At 35.8% G+C, this 23,039-nt stretch overlaps 1 protein-coding gene across 1 annotated transcript in view; it reads right to left on the reverse strand.

Annotated features, from left to right (window-relative positions):
* Positions 1–23,039, reverse strand: part of LOC308633556 (uncharacterized protein C8orf34 homolog) — a 404,696-nt gene that overhangs the window by 290,882 nt on the left and 90,775 nt on the right. Inside the window, 1 exon segment of the mRNA XM_081266403.1 lies at positions 9,208–9,336. Coding sequence (XP_081122529.1) covers positions 9,208–9,336 — 129 coding nt within the window.

The raw sequence follows: 23,039 nt of genomic DNA on the forward strand, positions 1-23,039 counted from the left end.
CCGAGAGGTTGAGTTTGAAGATACTGACTGATGGAGTAGAGAAAAGAATCAGACTCAAGACATATTTCAGAGGCCTTCACTAGTTACCAACCACAGTTTGGTGACTAGTTGATTGTGAACAATTAGAGAGAGAGTAACATCTAAAGGTTTCCAGTTTGGATGAATTGGTAAGCGATGGTACCATCACCTAAGACAAAGGATGAAGAAGAAAGGTCATGTTGAAGAGGGAGTTGTGATCCATTTGAATAGCTTCAGTTTGATGTGGCAGTAGAATATCCAAATGGAGATAGGCATCAAACATTTAGTATAAAAGTCTAAAAGGTCTGGATGGATAATATATATGTGATTTAGTTGTGTAGTAATGATAAATGATGAAGGTGGATTAGTAGAAAAGAGAGATCATGTAGAGAAGCAGAGGTCAAGGATGAACTGCAGGAACAGTATTGAAACAGCAGGAGGGCTGGGCTGTAGCTCAGTGGCAGATCATTTGCCTACCACATGTGAGGCACTAGGTTTGATCCTCAGCATTGCATAAAAATAAACAAATAAAATAAAGGCACATAATCCATCTATAACTACAAAAAAAAAAAAAAAAAAAACAGGAAAGAGGAGCTTTTGGGTAAGTCCTACAAGAACTGGTGTGAGGGAGTCCAGTGAGGATCTAATGAGCGCCAGCTCCCAGGAAGCAGGAAGTCAGAGAGTCTGAAGAAAGCGTAATCTGCAGTGCAAAAAAAAATCCCAGAGCGATTTTGTATGGTGAGGACTAGAAAAGTGTTCATTCCATTTGGCAATCTGGAATCAGATGGTGACCACAAGGAGAAATGATTCAGTAGAATGAACTGGTACAATATAATTACTCAGAGGACTAAAACGAAGATGGGTGAGCACGGTTAGGAACACTAATTATTCTTGTTGAAACTTTGTATAAAAAAGGGAGAGAAAACACTATGCTGTCCAAAGTTAACTCAAACTCAGGAGGAGTTTTTGTGTGTTTTTCTTTAACATGGATTAGATCTGTGCCATCAAATATGATACCCATTCATCATGTGACTGCTGAACACTTGAAATGTGACTAGTCCGAAGAGGTGCTCTCAATTAAAATTCAGTCTGAAGAATATATATATATATATATATATATATATATATATATATATATATATATATACACACACACACACACACATACATACATATAAAATATATCAATGATTATTTTATATGGAATACAAGAAAAAATAAACATTGGGTTTAAATACCTTATCTCATATTTCCTTTTGCTTTTCTTTCATGTTTGCTTGCTTGAAAATAACAAATCATACATGTGGCAGGGCTTAGCTGGAGCATGTTATATAGAGTAACAAATAGCAGCAAGAGTAACAATGGCTGGGATAAGCATAATTCCAAGATCCACATCTGTGTAAGTCTTTCCCATTGCCTCTTGAGTCAGACTTCTGAGTAGGAAGATACATCACTCCAGTGATTAGAATACTATCCAGTAGACTTTGAGTAAATCAGAAGGGGATTAACCTACAAGGCCCTGATCCAATCAGGTACACCCTTTTAAAGAAAGTGATGCTTCAGAGAGATGCTCCATTGTGGCCTGAGACAAGTAAAATACAATTGTGAGAATAGGGAGCTACAGGCAAGAATGGGCTTTCCCTTCTGAGACCAGCCCCCATTCAATAGTCAATGAGAAAACAGAGATCTCTTCAATAGAAAGCACTGAATTTGGCCAATCACCTAAAGAAGGTTGAAAGAAAATCCCAAGCCTCAAGTAAGATCTCAGCCCCAGTCCCCACATTTATTTCTACCTGTTTAAACCCTGAGCAGCTAACTCACACCCATAATCTTGAATCACAGTACTGTGAGATAATAAATTTGTAGGATTTTGTTGATTGTAGTGCTGGCACTGAACCCAGGCCCTCACACCTGCCAGCAAGCACTCCACCACTGAGTTACAGCCCCAGACTCTGCATTTTTAAAGCCACTAAATTTGTGATAATCTATGAGGCATGGAAAAAACTGTAATAAAATATCTATTAGCTGGGCATGGTGGGGCAGGCCTGTAATTCCAGCATCTCAGGAGATTAAAGTAGGAGGACCGCAAGTTCAAAACCAGGCTCAGCAAAAGCAAGGTGCTAAGCAACTCACTGAGACCCTGTCTCTAAATAAAATACAAAATAGGGCTGGGGATGTGGCTCAGTGGTTGAGGGCCAATACTCAGTACCCCCCAAAAAAATCTAACATTTAATTAGTAATTATTGCACACCACAGGCACCCATACTAAGCATTTTAAATATACTGTCTCATTTTATTTTCATAAAAACCTTAAGCAAATAAGTACCATCATAATATATTGCAATTCTATAGTAATGGTACTTGACACACAGGCTAGGAAATCTTCCAAGGTCACAAAATTCATCATAGATATAGCTGGGATTTAAAAGGTTTACAAGCTCAAAAGCAACAAAATAATTGCTGTAATCAGAAGATCTCAGAGGAGTAGGCAGGAAACGGAATCAAAACCACGGGTGAAGAGCTGGACTTACACAAGAGAAATGGCTCTCAGCCTTACTGGTGAAGAAGAGATGATAGCTGTAGCATTTATTCAAGGATGGGAATTTCAAAAGAAGATGATCTGACAGAATGATGAAAAATAAAATAAAATAAATATTACTAAAACTAATTCACTGTCTAGTCTGGGCAGGAGAGAAGGGAAGAGCAGAAGTGGGAGAGTGCTAAGATCTGAATATGGTTTGTCCCCGCTGAAACTCACATTGAAATTTCATCCACATTATGAGATATTAAGAGGTGTGATCAGATGGGATATTAAAAAGGTATTTAGAGCCCTGTCCTCAAGAATGGATTAATTCATCCATTTGATTCATATAAAGGGTTAATTTGCTTTTCTCAAGAGTGGGTCTGGTATGAAAGCCTATTTGGTTAGGTCTCTGCCACATTCTCTGACTGACCACGTGAGGCCCTGTGCTGCCTTAGGATTCTTCCAATGCAAAGGCCATCACTAAGATCACAGCCCTTCAACCTTGAACCAGATACATGAGCCAAAATGAACTTCTTTCTTTATAAATTTCACCAGGCTATGGCATCATGTTATTCACAACTTAAAACAGTCCAAAATGGAGAGATGAGGAAGAGGGACCAATATCAGGAGATATCCAGGAGGTCCAAACACAGGAGGTGCAATGTAAGGAGAGTGAGGTAGAAACAATACACCCATGTCCCACCACAGTCTCTAAGTCAAAAGCATGATGTAATTTTGGAATACTAATTATCCAACATTAACATAAAGGCTTGTGAGAGGGAGAGGGATTAATCTAGTGTAAATGCTTTCATTTTATCGGGCCAGAAACTGAGGAATATTCTAATAGTGTACTCAGAAATTGAAGCCAAGAGTGGCAGAGCAGGATCCAGGTCATCTTTAAGTTCAGAGTACTCTCCATGACAGCACTTGTACCTATTTTGGGTGACGCACCTTTTGGTGTTGGAAAAGGAGATAACATAGAGTCCATGTGATATTAAAAAATCAACACTTGGGCTGGGGATGTGGCTCAAGCGGTAGGCGCTCGCCTGGCATGCGTGCGGCCCGGGTTCGATCCTCAGCACCACATACCAACAAAGATGTTGTGTCCGCCAAGAACTAAAAAATAAATATTAAAAATTCTCTCTCTCTCTCTCTCTCTCTCTCTCTCTCTCTCTCTCTCTCTCCTCTCTCACTCTCTCTTTTAAAAAAAATCAACCCTTTAAAAAATGAGTTTATGCTTCGAAGGTTCAAACAAGTATGTGGGGGGGGGGCTGCAATACAGTTAAGAGAGATGTTCTTTAACAGAGATGAATTCAGAATGACAAAATAAATGTGAAACCAAAATATGCCATTTGCTTTCATTCTCTGAAAGTTTCCTATAATTATTGATTATTTACATACATATGTATCTAGCTCCACAAATGATTATATAGAGCAAAATCACTTATTTATGAAACCTAGCCCATTCCAATGTAATAATTTTTAATAATACTGCCTCATAGTTTTATTTGAAGGACAAACCTCTGACAATACGTTTTTAAATTTCAGAATATGTCTGTGAAATAGGTTGAAAATAGTATTATGGAAAAATGTAGATAGAAAAGGCATTTTTACCAAATTTTTGAGATTTTTTTTTTTTTTTGGTGATACAGAGAATAGGGATTTGAACCCATGGGTGCTCTACCCATAAGTTATATCCCAAAACCTTTTCATTTTTGAGACAGGGTCTCACTAAATTGCCCAGGCTGATCTTGAACTAGCAATCTTCTTGCCTGAATCTTCTGAGTCACTGGGAATATAAGCATGTGCAACTGCACCCAGCTATATATTTTTTATTAAGAAAACTGAATAGGGCTGGGGTTGGGGCTCAGTGGTAGAGCACTCACCTGGCACACATGAGGCACTGGGTTTAATCATCAGCACCACATAAAAATAAAATAAAGATATTGTGTCCACATACAACTTAAAAAACACATATTAAAAAAGAAAGAAAACTATTGAATAAATTTAATCTGGCAAATTCAGTATTTTCAACACCCCCCCACCAAAAAAAATCAGTGATAACTGACTTTGAGTATAGTCCCCTTGTACAATATCCATGGATATATAATTATATGTATACTGACATTTACATGCATATCCACATACATGTCCATATCCATATCTAAATATTCAACAGACATCTGGCTTGTCACAGGCAAAGGTGAATAGGCCCTAGAACAGGAATGCTTATAAATCTTTATATTTTTTACTGCAAAAGAATTTCAATGAACAAATGTTTGGGAGCAAAATAGAAAATTCCCTTTAGAATAGCATAGTAATAACTGTTACAGGAAAGATGATAAACTTAGCACATTGTCAAAAATCCCACTTAAGCCATCCAAACATTGAGAATATATTGAGAGTTTTGATTTTTTTTTCTGGTTTTATTTATGTTTGTTTGGTTTTGTTTTGGGGGAGTTTTTTGTTGTTCTTGTTACTAGGGATTGAACTCAGCCTGACGTATGCAGGGTGAAAGTATGAAAAGAAACTGGATGTTTTGATAGCCTCAAAGTATTTTTTCCAAGATATTTACTTATCAGTGAAGGGAAGGGTTCTAACTTTGCCATGGAGAAACCTGACAGATATCACCTTAACCAACTGATTAAGGTTAGTATTAGTACAGCCAGCAATGACATGAAGGGCCCTCATTAGCAACCACCTAGAAGGATGCTGCCCTGAGGCCCTGCAATCACACTCACTGGAAGAGACATTATTTGGAGACATGAAGGTAAATATTTACTAGTTGAAAGCCAGGTAGTGGGGAACACTGGAAGGATTGAGTATGAGTCCCAAGCTCATGGAAGGAGAGAATCAGTGTCTGAAGAAAGTTCATAATGCTACAAAGAGAGAAATCCAGGCACCAAAATCTCACCATATCTACCACATCATGACTATGTGGCATGACAAGGCAGTATAAGTCATTCTAACACATCTACCTTCACAGTGGAGTAATATCACAAAGACTCTCCCAGTTTAAGACTGACTTGAAGATCAAACATCACACTGAAAAGCTTGTAATAAGACAGAGAGTTTGGCATCCTTATTAATGAAATCAAAATTGTTTGCAAACTGGATTATTGGAACCTTGTCTTAAATGGGTGTGGGTATGATATGTAAGTCTCTATAAGACAGCTGCCAGGCTGAGACAAGTCTGCCAATTGGGGGGATGTAAATGATTATTTGCTATCAAAACATCTAAAAAATAATATTTCTTAAATATGTAGGATTTTCATAGAATGTATAACCAAGAAAAAGCAAAGCAAGCTCTCCTTAAAGACTATTAAAATTAGGAGATCCATAGAAAACTTTCAACCTTTCCCATCAATGGCTTTGACATTGGACAGAAAGGTCCACCATATCAAGGCACTGAAATTTCTTTCCATGATACCTTGAAGAAAATTCCACCTCCCGTGTCTTCCTTGTAACCAAAACAATGGGCAGTGTTATGGTTTGGATCATAAATGTCCCTCAAAAGCTCATGTGTTGAAGGCAGGGTACCCCATGCAGCAGTGTTCAGAGGTGGGGCTTTGGAGGAGGTGATTGGATCACAAAGGCTCTGACCTCATGAATGGATTAATCCATGCATAGATTCATAGTTTAGTGGGTTTTGGTGGGAGGGCTTTATGATAAAACCTCTGCCTCCTTCCACCTCCCTTTCACTTTCTTGTACACCATGGGGTAGGTAGCTTTGTTCTATCACCTGCTCCCTACTATGGTGTTCTGCCTTGCCACAAGACTAAAAGCAATGGAGCCAGCCGACCATGAACTGAAATGTCTGAAACAGTGAGCTAAGATAAATCTTTCTGCCATTAAGTTGATTTCCTCACAGTGATGGAAAGTTGAGCAACACAGACAGTAAAGATACTATTCAATGAAAGAACATCCAAACTGATTCAAACTATTTCAAACAAGAATGAATTATATTCTGCTTCAGAATGCTGCTAGACCCAAGTTTGTGATTCTGTTGCTGAATTTGGACAATTAGACAACAAAATAAAGATCAATAAATAATAAATGTACATTTGTATTAATTTATTCTGACCATGGCAGTTCTACTGATAAGTTAGCTATGAGCATGTTGGGCCCTAAGGATTCAATGTTTAAACTCAGTACTGAAAATTAAGTCATTCAAAGAAAGAACCACTTTGTTCAGAAAGATACTCAAGTAAATTTGAGATAGAAAAGAGGACCTCTTACTATTCTCATATAACATCCACCACCATACTCTCACAAAATAGAGTCCCTTAAAACACCAAGCAAATCCAGACATGGTACCCATCATAAACACAGGAGCTGACTTACACTTTCTTCAGGTCCAGCCACTGACTCTCCTGATAGCTTCCTTGGCTCTGGCTTTGTTCCAAGAACAATGTCCCAGATCTGCCTCTCATCTACTCTGCTGTGCTGGCCATGGGCTACCCCAAGCATTTATCATTTCACCAGATTGCCCTGAAGTATTTAACAAGTCCATCATGGGCTTCTGATCACAGGACATGGTTGTAAAACATCACCTGCATTGTGGTCTAAATGTTTGTGTCCCTCCAAATTCATATGTTAAAACATAATCCCCATCCAAAGTGTGACAGGGTTAGGAGGTGAGACCTAGGAGGTGATTAAGTAATAATGTTCCTCCCTCAGGAATGGGATTCATGCCCAAATAAGAGAGGTCTCAGACAGCTGCCCTGGCAGAGAGAAACCACCAACTATAAATAAAGAAATGGCCCTTCTCCAAACTCCAGACCTGTCAGTGCCTTGATCAGGGACTTCTCTGCCTCCAGAACAGTCAAATATAAATCTCCATTGTTTATAAGCCACTGATTCTGTGGATTTTGCTATAGCAGCCTGAAGAGACCAAAACAGCTTGCAAGGTCACATACAAACCACATTTGAACTCTAACGCTTCTGTTGCAAATCTGGGTAAGGACACAATTGAAATACAGTCATCCACAGTAATAAAAGTTTGGGGGACAGATGAAGTGGCATCCTACAAATTAACAATAGTACAGCAAGTGTTTGTAAGATCATTGCCACATTTTAAAGGGCAAGAGTTGAATGACAGTATATTTGAAGTTCTGTGTAATAATCACCCACATTCCTCAATCATCCTCCTTTTAGTAAAAGAGAGGTTGTGAAGAGCCACAGGCTCTGTGCCAAAGGGTAAACTTTAGAAATATTAATAGGTGGCCTTTGCCAAATTAATAGGATCAAGTTCTTTTCATGAACATAATACAGTAATAAGCTGAAAACTCACTTTATTGTTATTTGTTCCAAAGATAAAATCTAGCCAAAAGCTTTAAGGCTTTCTTAAATCCCATCCAGAGGGTTTCTACTAATGGGAAAGTTTTAAGATCCTATTATAATGCAGCTTAACTTATGAAAAGGTTTCATTGCACAAAAGTCTAAAAAAGGCTTGACTGAGTTCTAAATAAAGAGTAAAGTATAATTATGAAAATTATACTTGTGTAAGTGCATATATATATAATGCATAATATGCATATAAATGTATATAATACTATATACCACATATAATTACAACATAATAAAACTTCTTCTAAAACCTTCCAAGGGCCAATATTTACCTGTGATAAAATTCATGAAATCATTATAACTATGCTATCTAAAAGCAAACAAAGAAACAGACATTCATTTCACAATCTTTTAAGATTTTTCAGTGCTGAGGACTGAACTTCACACATAGTAGGCAAGCAATCACTGAGCTACATCCACAGTCACAGAATCCTGAATATTCCATGGCACTAAAGAAAAATTTTAGCAAGACCCTGACATTAATATGCTTTTAAAGGTATCCAATTTTTAAAACTGATAAGCACTTTAAGAACCAGAGAAAGAGAGGAACGCTGTGAACTAACCACTGAAATCCTGAAGTGCCTATGCAGGTCTACATACAGAGAGAGCATTCATCAAATCAAAATGCTTGTTCACCTGCTCTGATGAAAATAACATTTATTTAAAATTTTCATGGGATGTCAGGAGTATTTTAAGCCTTTGCCCCCACCAGGAGGCACAGTCATAGCTTTCTGTTCTGCAGATGAGAAAACCAAGACTCAAGAAGGTTAAGTGATTACTGGAGGTCACTGTGCTATTATAGCACAGCAAAACCTCTAACCTAGACCTTCTGATTACAGTTACTGCTTTTGTAAAAAAAAAAGTAAATTAAAATGCACTGTCCTAGACTCTGAAAGGATTCCAAGAAGAATCTGGCCCAGTTGTTACTATCCATGAAATTTCAAAGACATCCAAGTCTCATGGACACAATGAGTATGTTTATTAGTTAGAAAGATGATGATGTTTTTCAAAAAGGAAGAATGAAGAAGATGCCATCGGGTATACATTTGAACTGGGTAGCAAAAACCAAGTAGAGGGATAGAGTAACACAGATCCAAGGGGTTCTACAACTCCTCATATGCTCTGTAATTAGTCTACCCAGAAACCTGTGTAATATGCAAAATCAGTCATTTCCAATCTCACGCCCTTTGAATGCCTCAGTCTTTCAGAAAATTGTAATGAGGATGCTGGAAATGGGGCATTTCCAATAGTAATGAATGTTTCTGCTTTTTAATGATGTTTAAGAATTTCAATTATAATCAAGTAAATGAACTTACTTCGGGAGAGATTCTCAAGGGCTTTCCCGAGCTTCTTGCTCTCTTGAAGGATGTGGTTCAATTCATCAAAATCCCGGCTTCCTGGTTTAGTCCGCCAGTTCCACTTAGGATGCTCTACTGCCCTTGGCACTATGTTTAAAAAAAATGGTTATTTCATAAGCATGCTATATAACCACACAAACTCACTGTTCATTATTATGTGAAAGACTGAACCAAGATCAATGTACAGAATTTTATAAATGCTTAACTTGGAGATAGTCCTCTTATAAGCCAGCAGAAAGGAAGATATAATGTTGGGCTTGAAGAAAATGTTTTAACTGAACACATCAGGAAAGTCTGGCAGATTTTATTTAAAAGAGGGAAACTCAGGTATTAATGTAGAACTAATCATTTCTGTAACTTAAGGGAAACACACGAAGCGTATTTTGTATTTATTACCAGCTTAAAAATAATTACTTCTTTATGACCAACTAGCAAATGCTTTTAAGACATTCTACAAATGTCTTCTAAAAAATCATGTAAGACTAAGCACATGTATTTACCTTCACTTCTTCCCAAGATCCCACTAAAATTATACCATGATCAAGCAATTTTTTTCTCTCTTTCAAGAATTAATTGAAGAAAGAGAAAGGACAGTATGAGGTAAGATTTTTATTGTTTTTTTTTTCTGGAAAATACAAAATGGACTGATGAGTGGTAACTGGATTTGGCAAGCAGAGACAACTGAAACCTAAGTCCCTGAAGAGAGGGATGCCAAGAGAGTAAACGTTTCATACTATTTGAACATTAAAGCATTAATTGAGGAGAACAAAGTCAAAGTAATAAAGCTATAAGAACTTAATTGTTTTCCAGATTTAAGGGGCTCACCTAATTAATATCCAGCACAATTTAAGACATATTGGCAAAAGAAAATTTAAATAGTGACAATAAAGAAAATATTCTAAACACTTTCATGGACAAAAAATAACAAATCAAATTAATATTAGACTTCTCAATGGCAATACTTGCCCTGGAAGACAGAGGAGAAAATCCTTTAAAATTCCAACTAAAGATTATTTATGACTCAGAATTTAATACCAGATAAAGAACCAATGAAGATATTCAAAGGACTCAAGAATTGATCTCGCGGGCACTGTTTCTCAGAAAGCTACAATTGTACATGCCCCAGTAAAATGAGCCAAAGAACAGATTTGAAATTCAGGCAACAAGTGACTTCCCAAAAGGAAAAGGAAAAGGGATTTCTCAAGACGACTGTGAAGAATGATTTAAAGAGACAGCTGAGAAAGTATCAAGAAGCCCAGAAGTCAAGAATAGAGCAAGAGGACAGAAGACTGGAGGAGAGAGGTCTCCAAAACCTTCTGAAAAATACAAAATAGCATAAAATGAAACAGAAATTCCAATTACTTGATGTGTCTGATCATATTGAAAAGGTCTAATTCTTTGGGCAGGATTTGATGAAGCATTAGTGATGGGTATACAGAAAACAAAATAATCAGAAAAGAGAAAATTGCTAATTCTAGAAAAAAAATAATAGTTGGACACTGTATGACCCAATGGTGAAAACTATGCATTAATATAGTCTAATAATATTGATACACAGTATATTTTTAACCAACATGTGGAGTAACTACTATACTGCCCAGCTGAGGTGGGATTTGGCATTCAAAGCACAAAAATGAAGGTGGAGGGTCAAGAAATGATGCCCAAATTGAAAAAGTAAAAGAATTGAGTTGGTATCTTATATATTTAGATATGTAAGAGGAGTCAACAGGAACATCTAAAGGTATTGAAAATTATTCTAGGTTAGGAGCAGAGTTGGGGAAAAAGAAGGAAACTACTGTCTCATGGTACCATTTTACTTTTTAAGTCATGTAGAGATTTTTTTGTTGTTTGTTTTTTAATTCAGAGGATTAATCTCAGGGGTGCTTTACCCCTGAACCACATCCCAATCTCTTTATTTTCTTGTTTTGAGACAGGGTCTCACTAAGTTGCTGAGGTTGGCCTTGAAACTTCAATCCTCCTGCTCTACCACTCTACCACTCCTGCCACTCTACCCAGCTACATTTTATTTTGGTGAAAATAAAATAAAATTTAAAAAGTATTTTAGTGGTAAGGATATAGTACATAGTCTCCAACTATTGAAATATTTCATTTTGCCACCTTTAGAAAATCTGATGATATCTCTTATACTGAGAAATAACTGACTCTTTCTATGACCAACAATCTTATGGCTGGTAAGTCAACAAAAAGAAATGTCACATCTGTATTGGGCACGTGGGGCACACCTGTAATCCCAGCAACTTTTCAGGATTAGGCAGGAGGATTGCAAGTTTGAAGCCAACCTAAGCAACTTAGTGAAGCTCTAGGCAACTTAGTGAGACCCTTTCTCAAAATAAAAAATCAAAAAGGGCTGGGAATGTGGCTCAGTGGTAAACCACCTCAGGGTTCAAACCCCAGTATAAAAAAAAGAAAGAAAGAGAGACAGAGGTCTGGGCTGGGGTTGTAACTGAGTGGCAGAGCACTTGCCTAGCACATGTGAGGCAATGGGTTCAATCCTCAGCAACACAGAAAAATAACTAAATAAAATAAAGGCGTTGTGTCCATTTACAACTAAAAAAGTTTTTTTTTAAAAAAAAGAAAGAAATGGCACACCTGTACTTGTGTATATGTTCAAAATTGTTTATTTTCACAGAAAGTGAAAGGTTTTTTTTTTTTTTTTTAATTTCAGCAAATAGTTTCCATATACCCTGGAAAAAATGTAAATGTCCTTCAGCAGAGAAAGAGCTGAATAAATTATGGTACATTCACACCATGCTACAGCATGAAATTATTGAAAAGTATAAGTTAAATCTAAGTTTATTACCATGGAGATATTTCCCTGACGCATTTTAAAATAATAAAAACGAGTTGCTTAAGTAGTTGTACAGTTGAGGACCAATTTTTTACAGCAAATTACCCACACATATTATATATGCTGTGTGCACAAAAAGGTGCAAAAAGCTAAAGCTATGTCTGGAAGAATTAAATTTGATGGATGAGAACTGGAGAGTGACTATTTCTTTTGCCACATATCTATAATTTTTTAATTGTCAAAATAAGCAAATATGACTCCTATCATTTAAATAAACCTGAAAATTAAAATTAAAACAAAAATGTATCTGCTTCACCAAGCTTCTCTTAGTTTAAGGGACCCTGGGACAGACGCAGTAGTTTACATTAACACTTGGATGCTCAAGCAGTAGAGTGTAGACAGGGTGATTGTGATCAACCTAGAAAACACCTGTAGGCACACTGCTGTCACATTAAGGTCATTTCCCAAGGGACCCCTATAGGTGAGCCCAAGGCTAAGAGAGAGAAGCTGAGATGAAGGAGCAGATAAAATGATATTTGTACCGGATTCTTCAAAACATTGTTCCACACTTCAGTTTTCTTTGAATGATTTCTCTAATTTGCATCTTCCATCACCGTATTATCTAGTTTCCTGAAAATTAACATGCGCTATCAAGGTCCTACTGTCTTCTTGTTCTTTTACTTATTAATTTACAGAACAAGAGCATATATTTTTTTAAAAACAGTCCCAGTAAATATCCCCAGATAATCACCAGACAAGGCCCCACTGCCCATCATCAGCTGAGCTCTGCACCTGCAGACCCACCACTTAAATGCACCAACAAGGACAAGCCCAGGTGAGACCAGTAGAAACAATGACCCATCAACCCAAAATCATGAGGAACTAAAAATCTACGATTTTACATCATCGAATCTGGGAGGGTATGTGCAGCACAATAGAGAAAAGACACCACACAAAAATGATACCACACTCAAGAACTTCTCCTACGCAACTATGGAGAGAAACTAAGGACAAGTTCTTTTGATGTTTTTGTAGCTTGTAATAATTTGATACATACATGGTACATGACTTATGGGAACCGAATCTAAGACAACCAAAGTGACAGTTCAATCAAGGTCAAGTCAACTGTGCAAGGTGATTTCAAAAGCGGGTTGGATACATTCTAGAAGGAGATTTGGGAGGTCATCCATCCAGTAGGTAGCCTTCAAATGAGAATATTTCTGTAAAATGTTCTAATGGATTAAAAACTTTACTTAGGTCATGCTTCATTTCAAAACTTGGTTCTACAATTCACATGTATTTCATAAAATTATCCCCAGAAGAACTGGAAACCAGTGGAACGGTGTCACTGAAAAGACTTACAGGAATGGATATCAACATCTGAGATCAGAGGGGATCCTTAAGGCTACTGAGTCAAAGAACACTCCAGTGAAAACGCCGACCATCATGCCTTGAGGTAGCAGTCCTTCACAATGAGGTTTCTACTTTGCAGAACTGCCTATTGTAAACCAAGCCTGGCAAATTTTGGAATAATGATTGTGTCAGTCAAATTTTTGACTCAATGTGAATTCCACCAACACTTTCTTGTATGGGTTAAAAGAATAAATTTTCTGTTTCTTCCTCATGACTTTTGAAATATTGCTTATCCGTCTCCTTTAAGTCGAAATCAGAACCCTCTTTTACTAATGAGTGTGTAAAACTACAACCTCTACAATGGAGAATCCAGCATCATCACTCAGAGTACAACTGCAATCCCACTTCTTTCTCTTTTGTTCTTATTTGATACATGAAAACATTACAATTATATATATTTGTGGAGTACACATGATGTTTCAAACATTTATAATACACCCCTAGGGCCAGCAAATGCCGATCATGGCTACGTTTGGGAGGGTACATGCAGCATTTTCTTTATGGTAAAGCATTCAGTTCCTGTCTTCTAGGTTTTTTGAAGGACTCAGTATATTACTATTAAGCACAGTCACCCCACAGTGCAATAGCATACCAGGTCAAGTCAACTGTCCTAACTGTAATTTAGTACCCATTGATAAACCTCTACCAATGATAAACCCATTGATAAATCTCTTTCTGAACCAGTTTCAAATTATTTATACCTTTCAGTTGTTTTCTAAAATTCAATAAATCTAAATCTTATCTGAAAGTTCATGTAAGTACTCTATTTTCATTTTAAATATGCCAGGAATATCCCCAGTAGTATATTTATGATACATTTAAAATTGATTATAATGAGAACATCACCGTGTGCTGCCTTCTGTATTTCCATACTGTGATTTTTTTCAGATACTATTCTTTCATCTTCATTCACTTACATTTATATAATTTGTATTTTCTACACAGGTGCACTGTCTATTCCTTTTTGTTCTAAAATCTATAAGTATCCAGCTATTTCTCTTTGTGAACACCATGCTAATGTAAGAACACTAAACAATAAGAAAACTGAAAAATACTCCTTCAAATGCAAAAGCCTTAATAAAACTAATGAGGGTTGGTTTCAGTTTGGGGTATTAATTTAAACCAACAAACTTACCCCGGTTTTCTGAACTGGATCATAAATATGAAATGGCTATAAAGAGTCAACATGCTCTACCAAGCACAGAAAATTATGGAAAATGACATTCTTGTAATTTCTGTGAGTATCTTATTCACTCTCAGTAACCATTCCACTTGCTACATAACTAGAAGAAGTACTTAATACCACATGGCAAACCTTCACTGAACCTTACCTACCTTACCTATGACAAATAACCACTGAAAATGTTAACATAATATTGTCTTACAGATCTCTGCCTTCCATCAGTTGCACTGTATAAGTGCTAAGTTTTGTTATTGTTGTTGTTATTGTTATCTGAAATTTTCTAACTTCTAAACTCATATCTTGTGAATACTAGACTATATTTTAGCATTAACCCATCCTTAAATTATCCTCATTTACCCCTTCATTAATGTAATAATTCACCCACTCATTCACTATAACTTCATATGGCACAAACTGTGTGGTGGGTACTTTTCTAAATGATATGAGTAAGTCAGTAGGAATTAAAGTAATAAAGTACCCTTCATTCATGAAGATTGCATTCTACCAAGCTCACAACCTTTTGGAGAGAATAAGAGATTTTTTTTTTTTTTACAAAACTGGTCTGATCAACATAAGTATCAATTTTAAGTGAGTTTTAGAAATAAATATTTTTTAAAAATGAAATTGATTACAGTATCTTCTCTGTATCTGAAAGTTAATGACTGTTCATATAGTTGAGCCCTTTTTTTTCTTTTAAGAAGAATGAACAATAATTTGGAAAACTTTTTAGTTTTATTCCAAATATGGGTATCAGGTAATGTGTTAATTAACAATATATCTTTCTATGCACAGGAAAAACATGAAGTTATTGCAACAAGCCAAAGACTGACCTGATGCTAGGAGATAGCCCTGACAATAATCCTTTCCTAGTGCCTTCAGAGAGAGCATGGCTCCATCAACACCTAATCTTTGACTTCTAGCTTCCAGGACGAACTTCGACTTCCAGATAAACACCATTCTTGCTTGCAAAAATGACTATCATACAAACTCTGGTTATCAGACTTATGCATCCGGTACAAATTTTCTTGAAAGAAGTTGAGAAGATTCAAAATGGTGGATTAGAGGAAGGCTGGGTTTCCAGTTGCTCCATGGCTTGGAATTTAAGCAGTGGGAGTACTGCTTCTCAGCCAGGTGCATGAAAGAGGGAATTCAATAAAACTCAATATGGGAAAGTCGGAGTTTCCTAGAGATTCAAAAGTTCAGGTGTGTTCAAGAACAAAAAAGAGTACCTTAGAACCAAGCTGGTTGCTGTAGCAGCCCTGGTCCACTGCTGAGGGGAGGAATGTTACAAGCAGAGAGAAAAACACAACAAACAAATTTGTCACAGAAAAACCTGTAGATCAAAAAAAGCAGCCTGAACATAGCTGATCGAGAGGCTGTGCAGCAAATTGGTGTCTGAAAAGTGCTCTGTTTCTCAATTGGCAAGTGGAGAGCTGAGGCCAAGAGCCATCTTGAGAAGGCCACGTGGCAGCTTGCTGCAGCAGGAGCTCCAAGAGATCACAGCTGACATTGCCATACTTCTCCACCAGCACCAACCTTGTAGCCTAGGGTGTACCTAGCAAAACTTGAGTGAAACAGGCACAGAGAAGATTGTACCATGTGCACTCAATTCGGAAATACAGAGGGAAGTAAAATTTGCTTTCCTCTTGAGTCTGGTGGCTCATGTGATCAGCTGAAGAAAGTCAGGAAACTTAATAGGCAGGTCTGATTATACTCAGGGAACTAAGCCTAGGAAGGTAGTCTTTTGGGTAACAGGAGTGTGTGAGACCTGTGGAGGGTTGGCTGGAGCTCCTGAGATCCAGACTCTAATCATGATCAGCATCTGCCTGGCCCTAGGAGTGTATTGACTTAATCTCTCCAGAGCAAATACCACCCAACAAAGTCCCTAAGTCCTGATCAGAGCTAAACCCCAGTCCCCAGAACTCCTCTCATATAATTTTGCATCATCCCCACTCTGGTAGTGCAATCTGGTCTGTGCAAACAAAACACCAATGGAGAGCACTTCTCATTCCATTCTACTTTACACTGGTGGAAAGGGAAGCTGAGAGCTATTTCAACCAGCTTCAGTTTGATTCAGACCCCAGTTCGCAGCTCAGTGTAACCTCAGAATAGAAAGTGTGCACACTGGCTCTTGCTCACTATCCCCAACCCCCAGTAGGAAATTGAGAGAAGGGCATTTGGGCACAGGCAGTGACCGTCCATCCTTGTCAACAGTTTTAAACACCTCAGTGGATAGGATTCTTTCATGTTTCATTAAGAATCTTTTTTCCGTTTTTATTTATTTATTTTGGTGCTCTTGCTGTGCTGATTGGTTCGTGGATATATGGTTTTCTCTTTCTCATTTTTAGTATTATTTATAATAGTTATTTTTCCTTGTTTTTTTGAGGGTCAGGATTTTTTTGTTTATTTTAGTTTTGTTTTGTTATTGTTCATTTCTCTTATTTCACATTTTTCCTTTTTCTCCCACTAACAGCCAGATTCTCTTGTTCTCTCTCTCCTGTTACTTTATCTTTTTTCTCCTCCTTTATAGCCATCACTTGCTACATCTCTTCTGCATTCTCTTTATTCACACTTTGAATAATCTTTCTTTTACTTTCCTATCACATTTTTCCTTAGTGAACTATATTTTTACCATCTTTTAAACCTATTGGGTTTAAATAACTCCTGCCCCCACCATTCATGTTGTTTTGGTTAATAGTACTGTAGATGGCACAGTTGACCCCTACTTTTAATGCCACATCTAGGTCATGGCTATTTATTGTTTTTGTGGTAGACAACTGATGATCTCCCCACTCCTGTTTCTGTAACAATTATTATTATATATGTCATAGTAAGAACCAGGTATTTATTTTAATGCTGTAAATTGGTTTTGTTTCAGTTGTTGCTATTGTTTGTTTCTCCCTTTTTTATGGGGTGCTAGGAATCTATAGGGACCCTACGAGCTCATAGGTAAAGACTGCTGCTAAATTAAACCCAGACAAGAGATAGAGCAACTGACTCCACACACAAAATAATGACACTCATACTTCAGTCATACTTTAATACAAGAAATAGAAAAAACAAAAAAACCAAAATAATGATCAGGCCCCAAGGAAGAATGGCTAGGGTGGGTCTTCAGGTGGCATTCATAGACACCCGCTGCTACAATAAAAACAGAAAGAATTAATACAAAGGCTGTGGGTATCATATCTAAAAGGGGTCTCAATCTAGATCACTCTAAGACATTTTGGCAAAATAAGGTTGTACTTGAAAGGGGCCCACACATGAGTAGAAGAGAAATCCATTCCAATTAATGCATAAAACTCAACACTGGAATACAACAAATTTGAAAAAATAAGGACACAACATATCCTAAAGTTCATAATTTACTAGCAACTAAAACCAAAGATATGGAAGTGGATGAAATAACCAAGAAATAATTCAAAAGAATGACTATTAAAATGTCAATTAATTCCAAGAGAACACAGAAAAACAACTCAATGAATTAAAGAAGTCATTACCAGATATAAATGGAAAAATCAATAAGGAGATAGAGATATTGAAAAGGAATCAAACAGAAATATTAGATATGAAAGATATCATAAATTAAATAAAACTAAATGAAAGTCTCTCTAATAGAGTAGACCATGCTGAAGGTGGAATTTCAGAGTTGGAAGACAAAGTGGCCAGCCATGACTATGCAGACAGCATTAAAGAAAAAAAAAAATAAGTAACCATGATCAGAATATACAAGAACTCTGGACAACATTAAGAGATCAAATTTAAGAATCATGAAATTGAGGAGGGTTGTGAGATGCATGATAATGGAATAGATAACTTCTTCAGTGAAATAATAACAGCTAATTTTCCAAACCTTGGGAATGAAATGAACATCCAGATCCAGGATGCATTCAGAATCCTAAATAGACAAGATCAAAAAAGAAGCTCTCCAAGAAACATAATTAAGATGTCTAACATAGAGGAGAAGGAAATAATTTTAAAAGTCTCAAGAGAAAAACTTCAGGTCACATGTAGAAATAAGCCAGTCAAAGCTACTTCTGATTTCTCAACATGAACTCAGGAAATCCGGGAATGATGTATTCCAATCCCTGAAAGAAAATCAATGTCAACTGGGGTTGCTATCTATATTCACCAAAGCTAACCTTCAGAATTGAAGTATATGTAAAAACTTTCCAAGATAAGGAGAAACTACAAGAATGCATGGCTACTAAGCTGGCATTACAGAAAACACTAAAGGAAATACTTCACAGAGAAGAAATTAAAACAAACCCCAGAGCTCATAAATGGACCAATCTCATTTGATGAGTAGCTAAAAAATAAGAAATAGGAACAAATTAAACATTAGAAATAGATCAAAATGACAGGAACAAGCACCTCTCAATAATAGCACTGAATGTAAATGGTCTCAACTTTCCAACTAAAGGACATAGGATAGAAGGGTGGAATAAAAAATAAGAACCAACTATATGTTATTGCAAGAGACTCACCTTATAGCAAAGATAGTCACAGAATGAAAGTGAAAAGATGGAAATTGGTATATCATGAAAGTGGAGCCAAGAAAAAAGCAAACGTAGCTACTCTCATGTCTGACAAAGCAGATTTCAAGAAAAAATTAATCAGAAGAGACAAATAAGGTCACTTCATAATAGTAAAGAAAACAATCCAATAAAAATCCATAATGATAGTAAATATTTATGCCTCCAAATGTTGATGTAACCTAATTACATTTTTAAAAAAGCACCTCTCCATTGCACATTATAATTAAAATGTGTGACCTACAAAACAAGGAGAGAATTTAAAAGCACCAAAGACTCCAATAAAATAATACTGTGGGAATTCAACACACCTCTGTCACAGTTGATAGGTCACCCAGACATAAGCCCAATACAGACTCATCACACTTAAATATATATCATAAATCAAATGGACTTAACATTTTTCTATAGAATATGCTATACTTTAATAGCTAAATACACATTATTCTCAAATGCTCATGGAATCTTCTCCAAAACAGATCAATTTTAGTCCACAAAGCAACTCTTAGCAAATATATATATATATATATATATATATATATATATATATATATATATTCTCTGTGTGTGTCTTATCTGATCACAATGAAATGAAATCTGAAATCAACTTCAAAAAACAACTACATAAACTATTTGAATATATGCATATTGAACAACAAAATGAGTGGGTGATAGAAGAAATCAGGGGAGAAATTATATTCTTTGAATCAAATAATTATAGTGCTACAATATACCAGGACTTCTGGGATACAATGAAGGCAGTTCTACAAGAAAAATTTACAGCTAGGGGTGTCTCCATAAGAAAATCAGAGAGATCCCAAATAAACAACCTGATGATGTGTCTCAAGGCCTTTGAAAAAACAAGAACAAATTCAGTAGAAGAAAGGCAATAATTAAAATCAGAGCTAAAATTAATGAAATGAAATTGAAACAGATCAATAAGTAGCAATGAGATAGAAGCAGTAATACAAAGCCTTTCAAAAAGAAAAGCCCAAGACAAGATGAATTCTCAGCTGCATTCTACCAGACCATTAAAGAACTAATGCCAATGCTCTTCAAATTATTACATGAAATGGAAAGGGACAGAACATTTCCAAATTCATTGTATGAAGACAATATATCATATCAAAGAAAGATAACTACAGACCAATATAACTCATTAACTTAAAAGCAAAAACATTAAGAAAACATTAACAAATCATATTCTACAACATATTAAGAAGATTGTACAACACAACCAAGTTGGTTTATCCCAAAGATGCAAAGATAATTTAACATATGCAAATCAATAAATGTCTTTCAACATATAAAGAAAATTAAGGACAAAAAAATCACAGTCATCTCAACAGATGCAGAGAAAACCTTTAACAAAATTCAATACTCATTCATGATAGAAACACTGAAGAAACCAAGGATAAAAAGAACTTACCTCAACATTATAAAAGCTACATATAACAAAACCAAGGCCAAAATCACAGTTAATGTGGAAAAATTGAAAGCATTCACTTTAAAATCTGGAACAATGCAAGGATATCCACTTTCACCATTTTTATTCAATGCAGTACTAGCACCTGTAGTTATAGCAATTAGGCAAGAGAAGGAAATAGAAGGAATAAAAATAGGAAAGAAAGAGTGAAATTTGTAAATGATATGATCCCATACTTAGAAGACACAAAGAGCTCCACCAAAAGACTGCTAGAGCTAATAAATTCAGCAAAGTAGCAGGTTACAAAATCAACATGCAAAAATCAATAGGTTTCCTGTGTACCAACAATGCTGAGACAGAAATTATGAAAACAATCCCATTAATAATAACCTCAAAAAAAAATCAAAGAATAAATATAACCAAGGAAGAGAAATACTTCTACAATGAATACTAAAGAACACTGAAGAAATAAATTGAATAACTGAAAAGATGGAAAGACCTCCTATATTCCCAAATAGCTAGAATTAATGTTAAAATGGCCACACAACCAAAAACAATATACAGATTCAAAGCAATCCCCACAAAAGTACCAATGCCATTTCTCACAGAACTAGATAAAACAGTCCTAAATTTCAATTGAAATAATAAAAGACACCTAATAGCCAAAGCCATTCTAAGCCAAAACTTCTAAACAATGCTGGACATATCACAATCCCTGACTTAAATTATATTACTGAGCTATAGTAACCAAAACTCTATAATACTTGAACTAAACCAGTCATGTGAACCAATGACACAGAATAAAAGACACAAGAATGAACTTATACAGATACAGTCAGCTGATCCCTAACAAAGGTGCCAAAAACATACACTACAAAAATTACATCTTTTAAAAAAAACAAATTTTTTTCTGGGAAAACTGGCTATCCATATGTAGAAAAGTCAACTAAAAATGGAACAAAGATCTTGAAATTTGATGAGAAACCATGAACTGTTAGAAGAAAATTTAGGGCCAACACTCCAACAAACAGGTGCAGTAGAACTCCCAAAACTCATGAAATAATGGCATGAGTTACTAAATGAATGTCATCAAATTAAAAAGATTCTACACAGCAAAACAAAGAAAATGAAGAGAGAACCTAAGGAGTGGGAAAAAATCTTTGCTAGCTACTCTTGTGAAAAAGAATTTCTATCCATTATACATAAAGAACTTTAAAAAACTAACAACAAAGAATACAAATTGTTAAATGGACAAATGAACTAAATAGACACTTCTCAAAAGAAGAAACACAAACTGACAACCAATATATGAAACAATGTTCAACATCATTAACAGGGAAATGCAAATCAAAACTACACTGAGATTTTATCTCACCCCTGTTTGAATGGCAGCTATCATGAATGGACAATAATAAATGCTGGAGAGAATGTGGAAAAGAAAAACTTTTACACTATCAGTGAGATTATAAATTAGTACAAACACGGTGTAAATCAGTATGGAAGTTCCTCATAAGACTAGGAATGGAACCACCATATGACCCAACTATACTACTATTTGAGTTATCATGAAGAATTACATTCAGCATACTATAGTGATAAATGAATATACATGTTTATGGCAGTACAATTCATAATAGATAAACTATGGAACCAGTCTATATGTCCACCAATGAATTACTAGATTAAGAAACTGTGATATAATATACACAATGGAGTCTTACTCAGCCAAATAAAAGAATGCAATTCTGTCATTTGTAGGAAAATGGGTTGAACATGAAAATATTATGTTAAGCAAAATAACACAAATTCAGAAAGTCAAGGATTGCATGTTTTCTTTCTTATGTGGAAGCTGGAGAGGAAAAATGAAGAAAAAAGGTAGTGGATCTCATAAAAATCAAAGGGAGATCACTAAAGTAAAGGGAAGGGACCAGGGGGAGGAAAAGAGAAGTACTGGGGAATAATATTTGCCAAATTCAATTGTTATATTTTATGCGTATGTGAATATGTAACATCAAATCCCACTATTGACATGGACAAATGAAATACACCAATAAAAATACAGAAAAAAGAAGATATCTTTCTCTTCCTAAAATAGTGTGTTAAAATGTAAAATAGATGCAAATTTATATTAAATACCATTCAGGTGTTGATGGAAATGTCACTAGTTTTCTTACTTTATCAATATGTCTGATGTACCAATGTATAATGGTAGTCTCAAAAAGGAGAGAAAAGGGATAAAGAAGTAGAAAGAATATTTGAAGAAATAATTATTAAAAGATAATCCATGCAAGTATTAGTGGAAAAGAGAGCTGTCATGACTGTTCTAATATCAAAATAGATTTTAAGAAAAACCACTACAAATGACAGAGAAGAACATTATATCAGTATACGTTATAAGTATAAACATATACAATCCTAGTCTCA

The sequence above is a fragment of the Spermophilus citellus genome (genome assembly GCF_964194105.1).
Source record: "Spermophilus citellus genome assembly, chromosome: 14".
NCBI classification, from domain to species: Eukaryota; Metazoa; Chordata; class Mammalia; order Rodentia; family Sciuridae; genus Spermophilus; species Spermophilus citellus.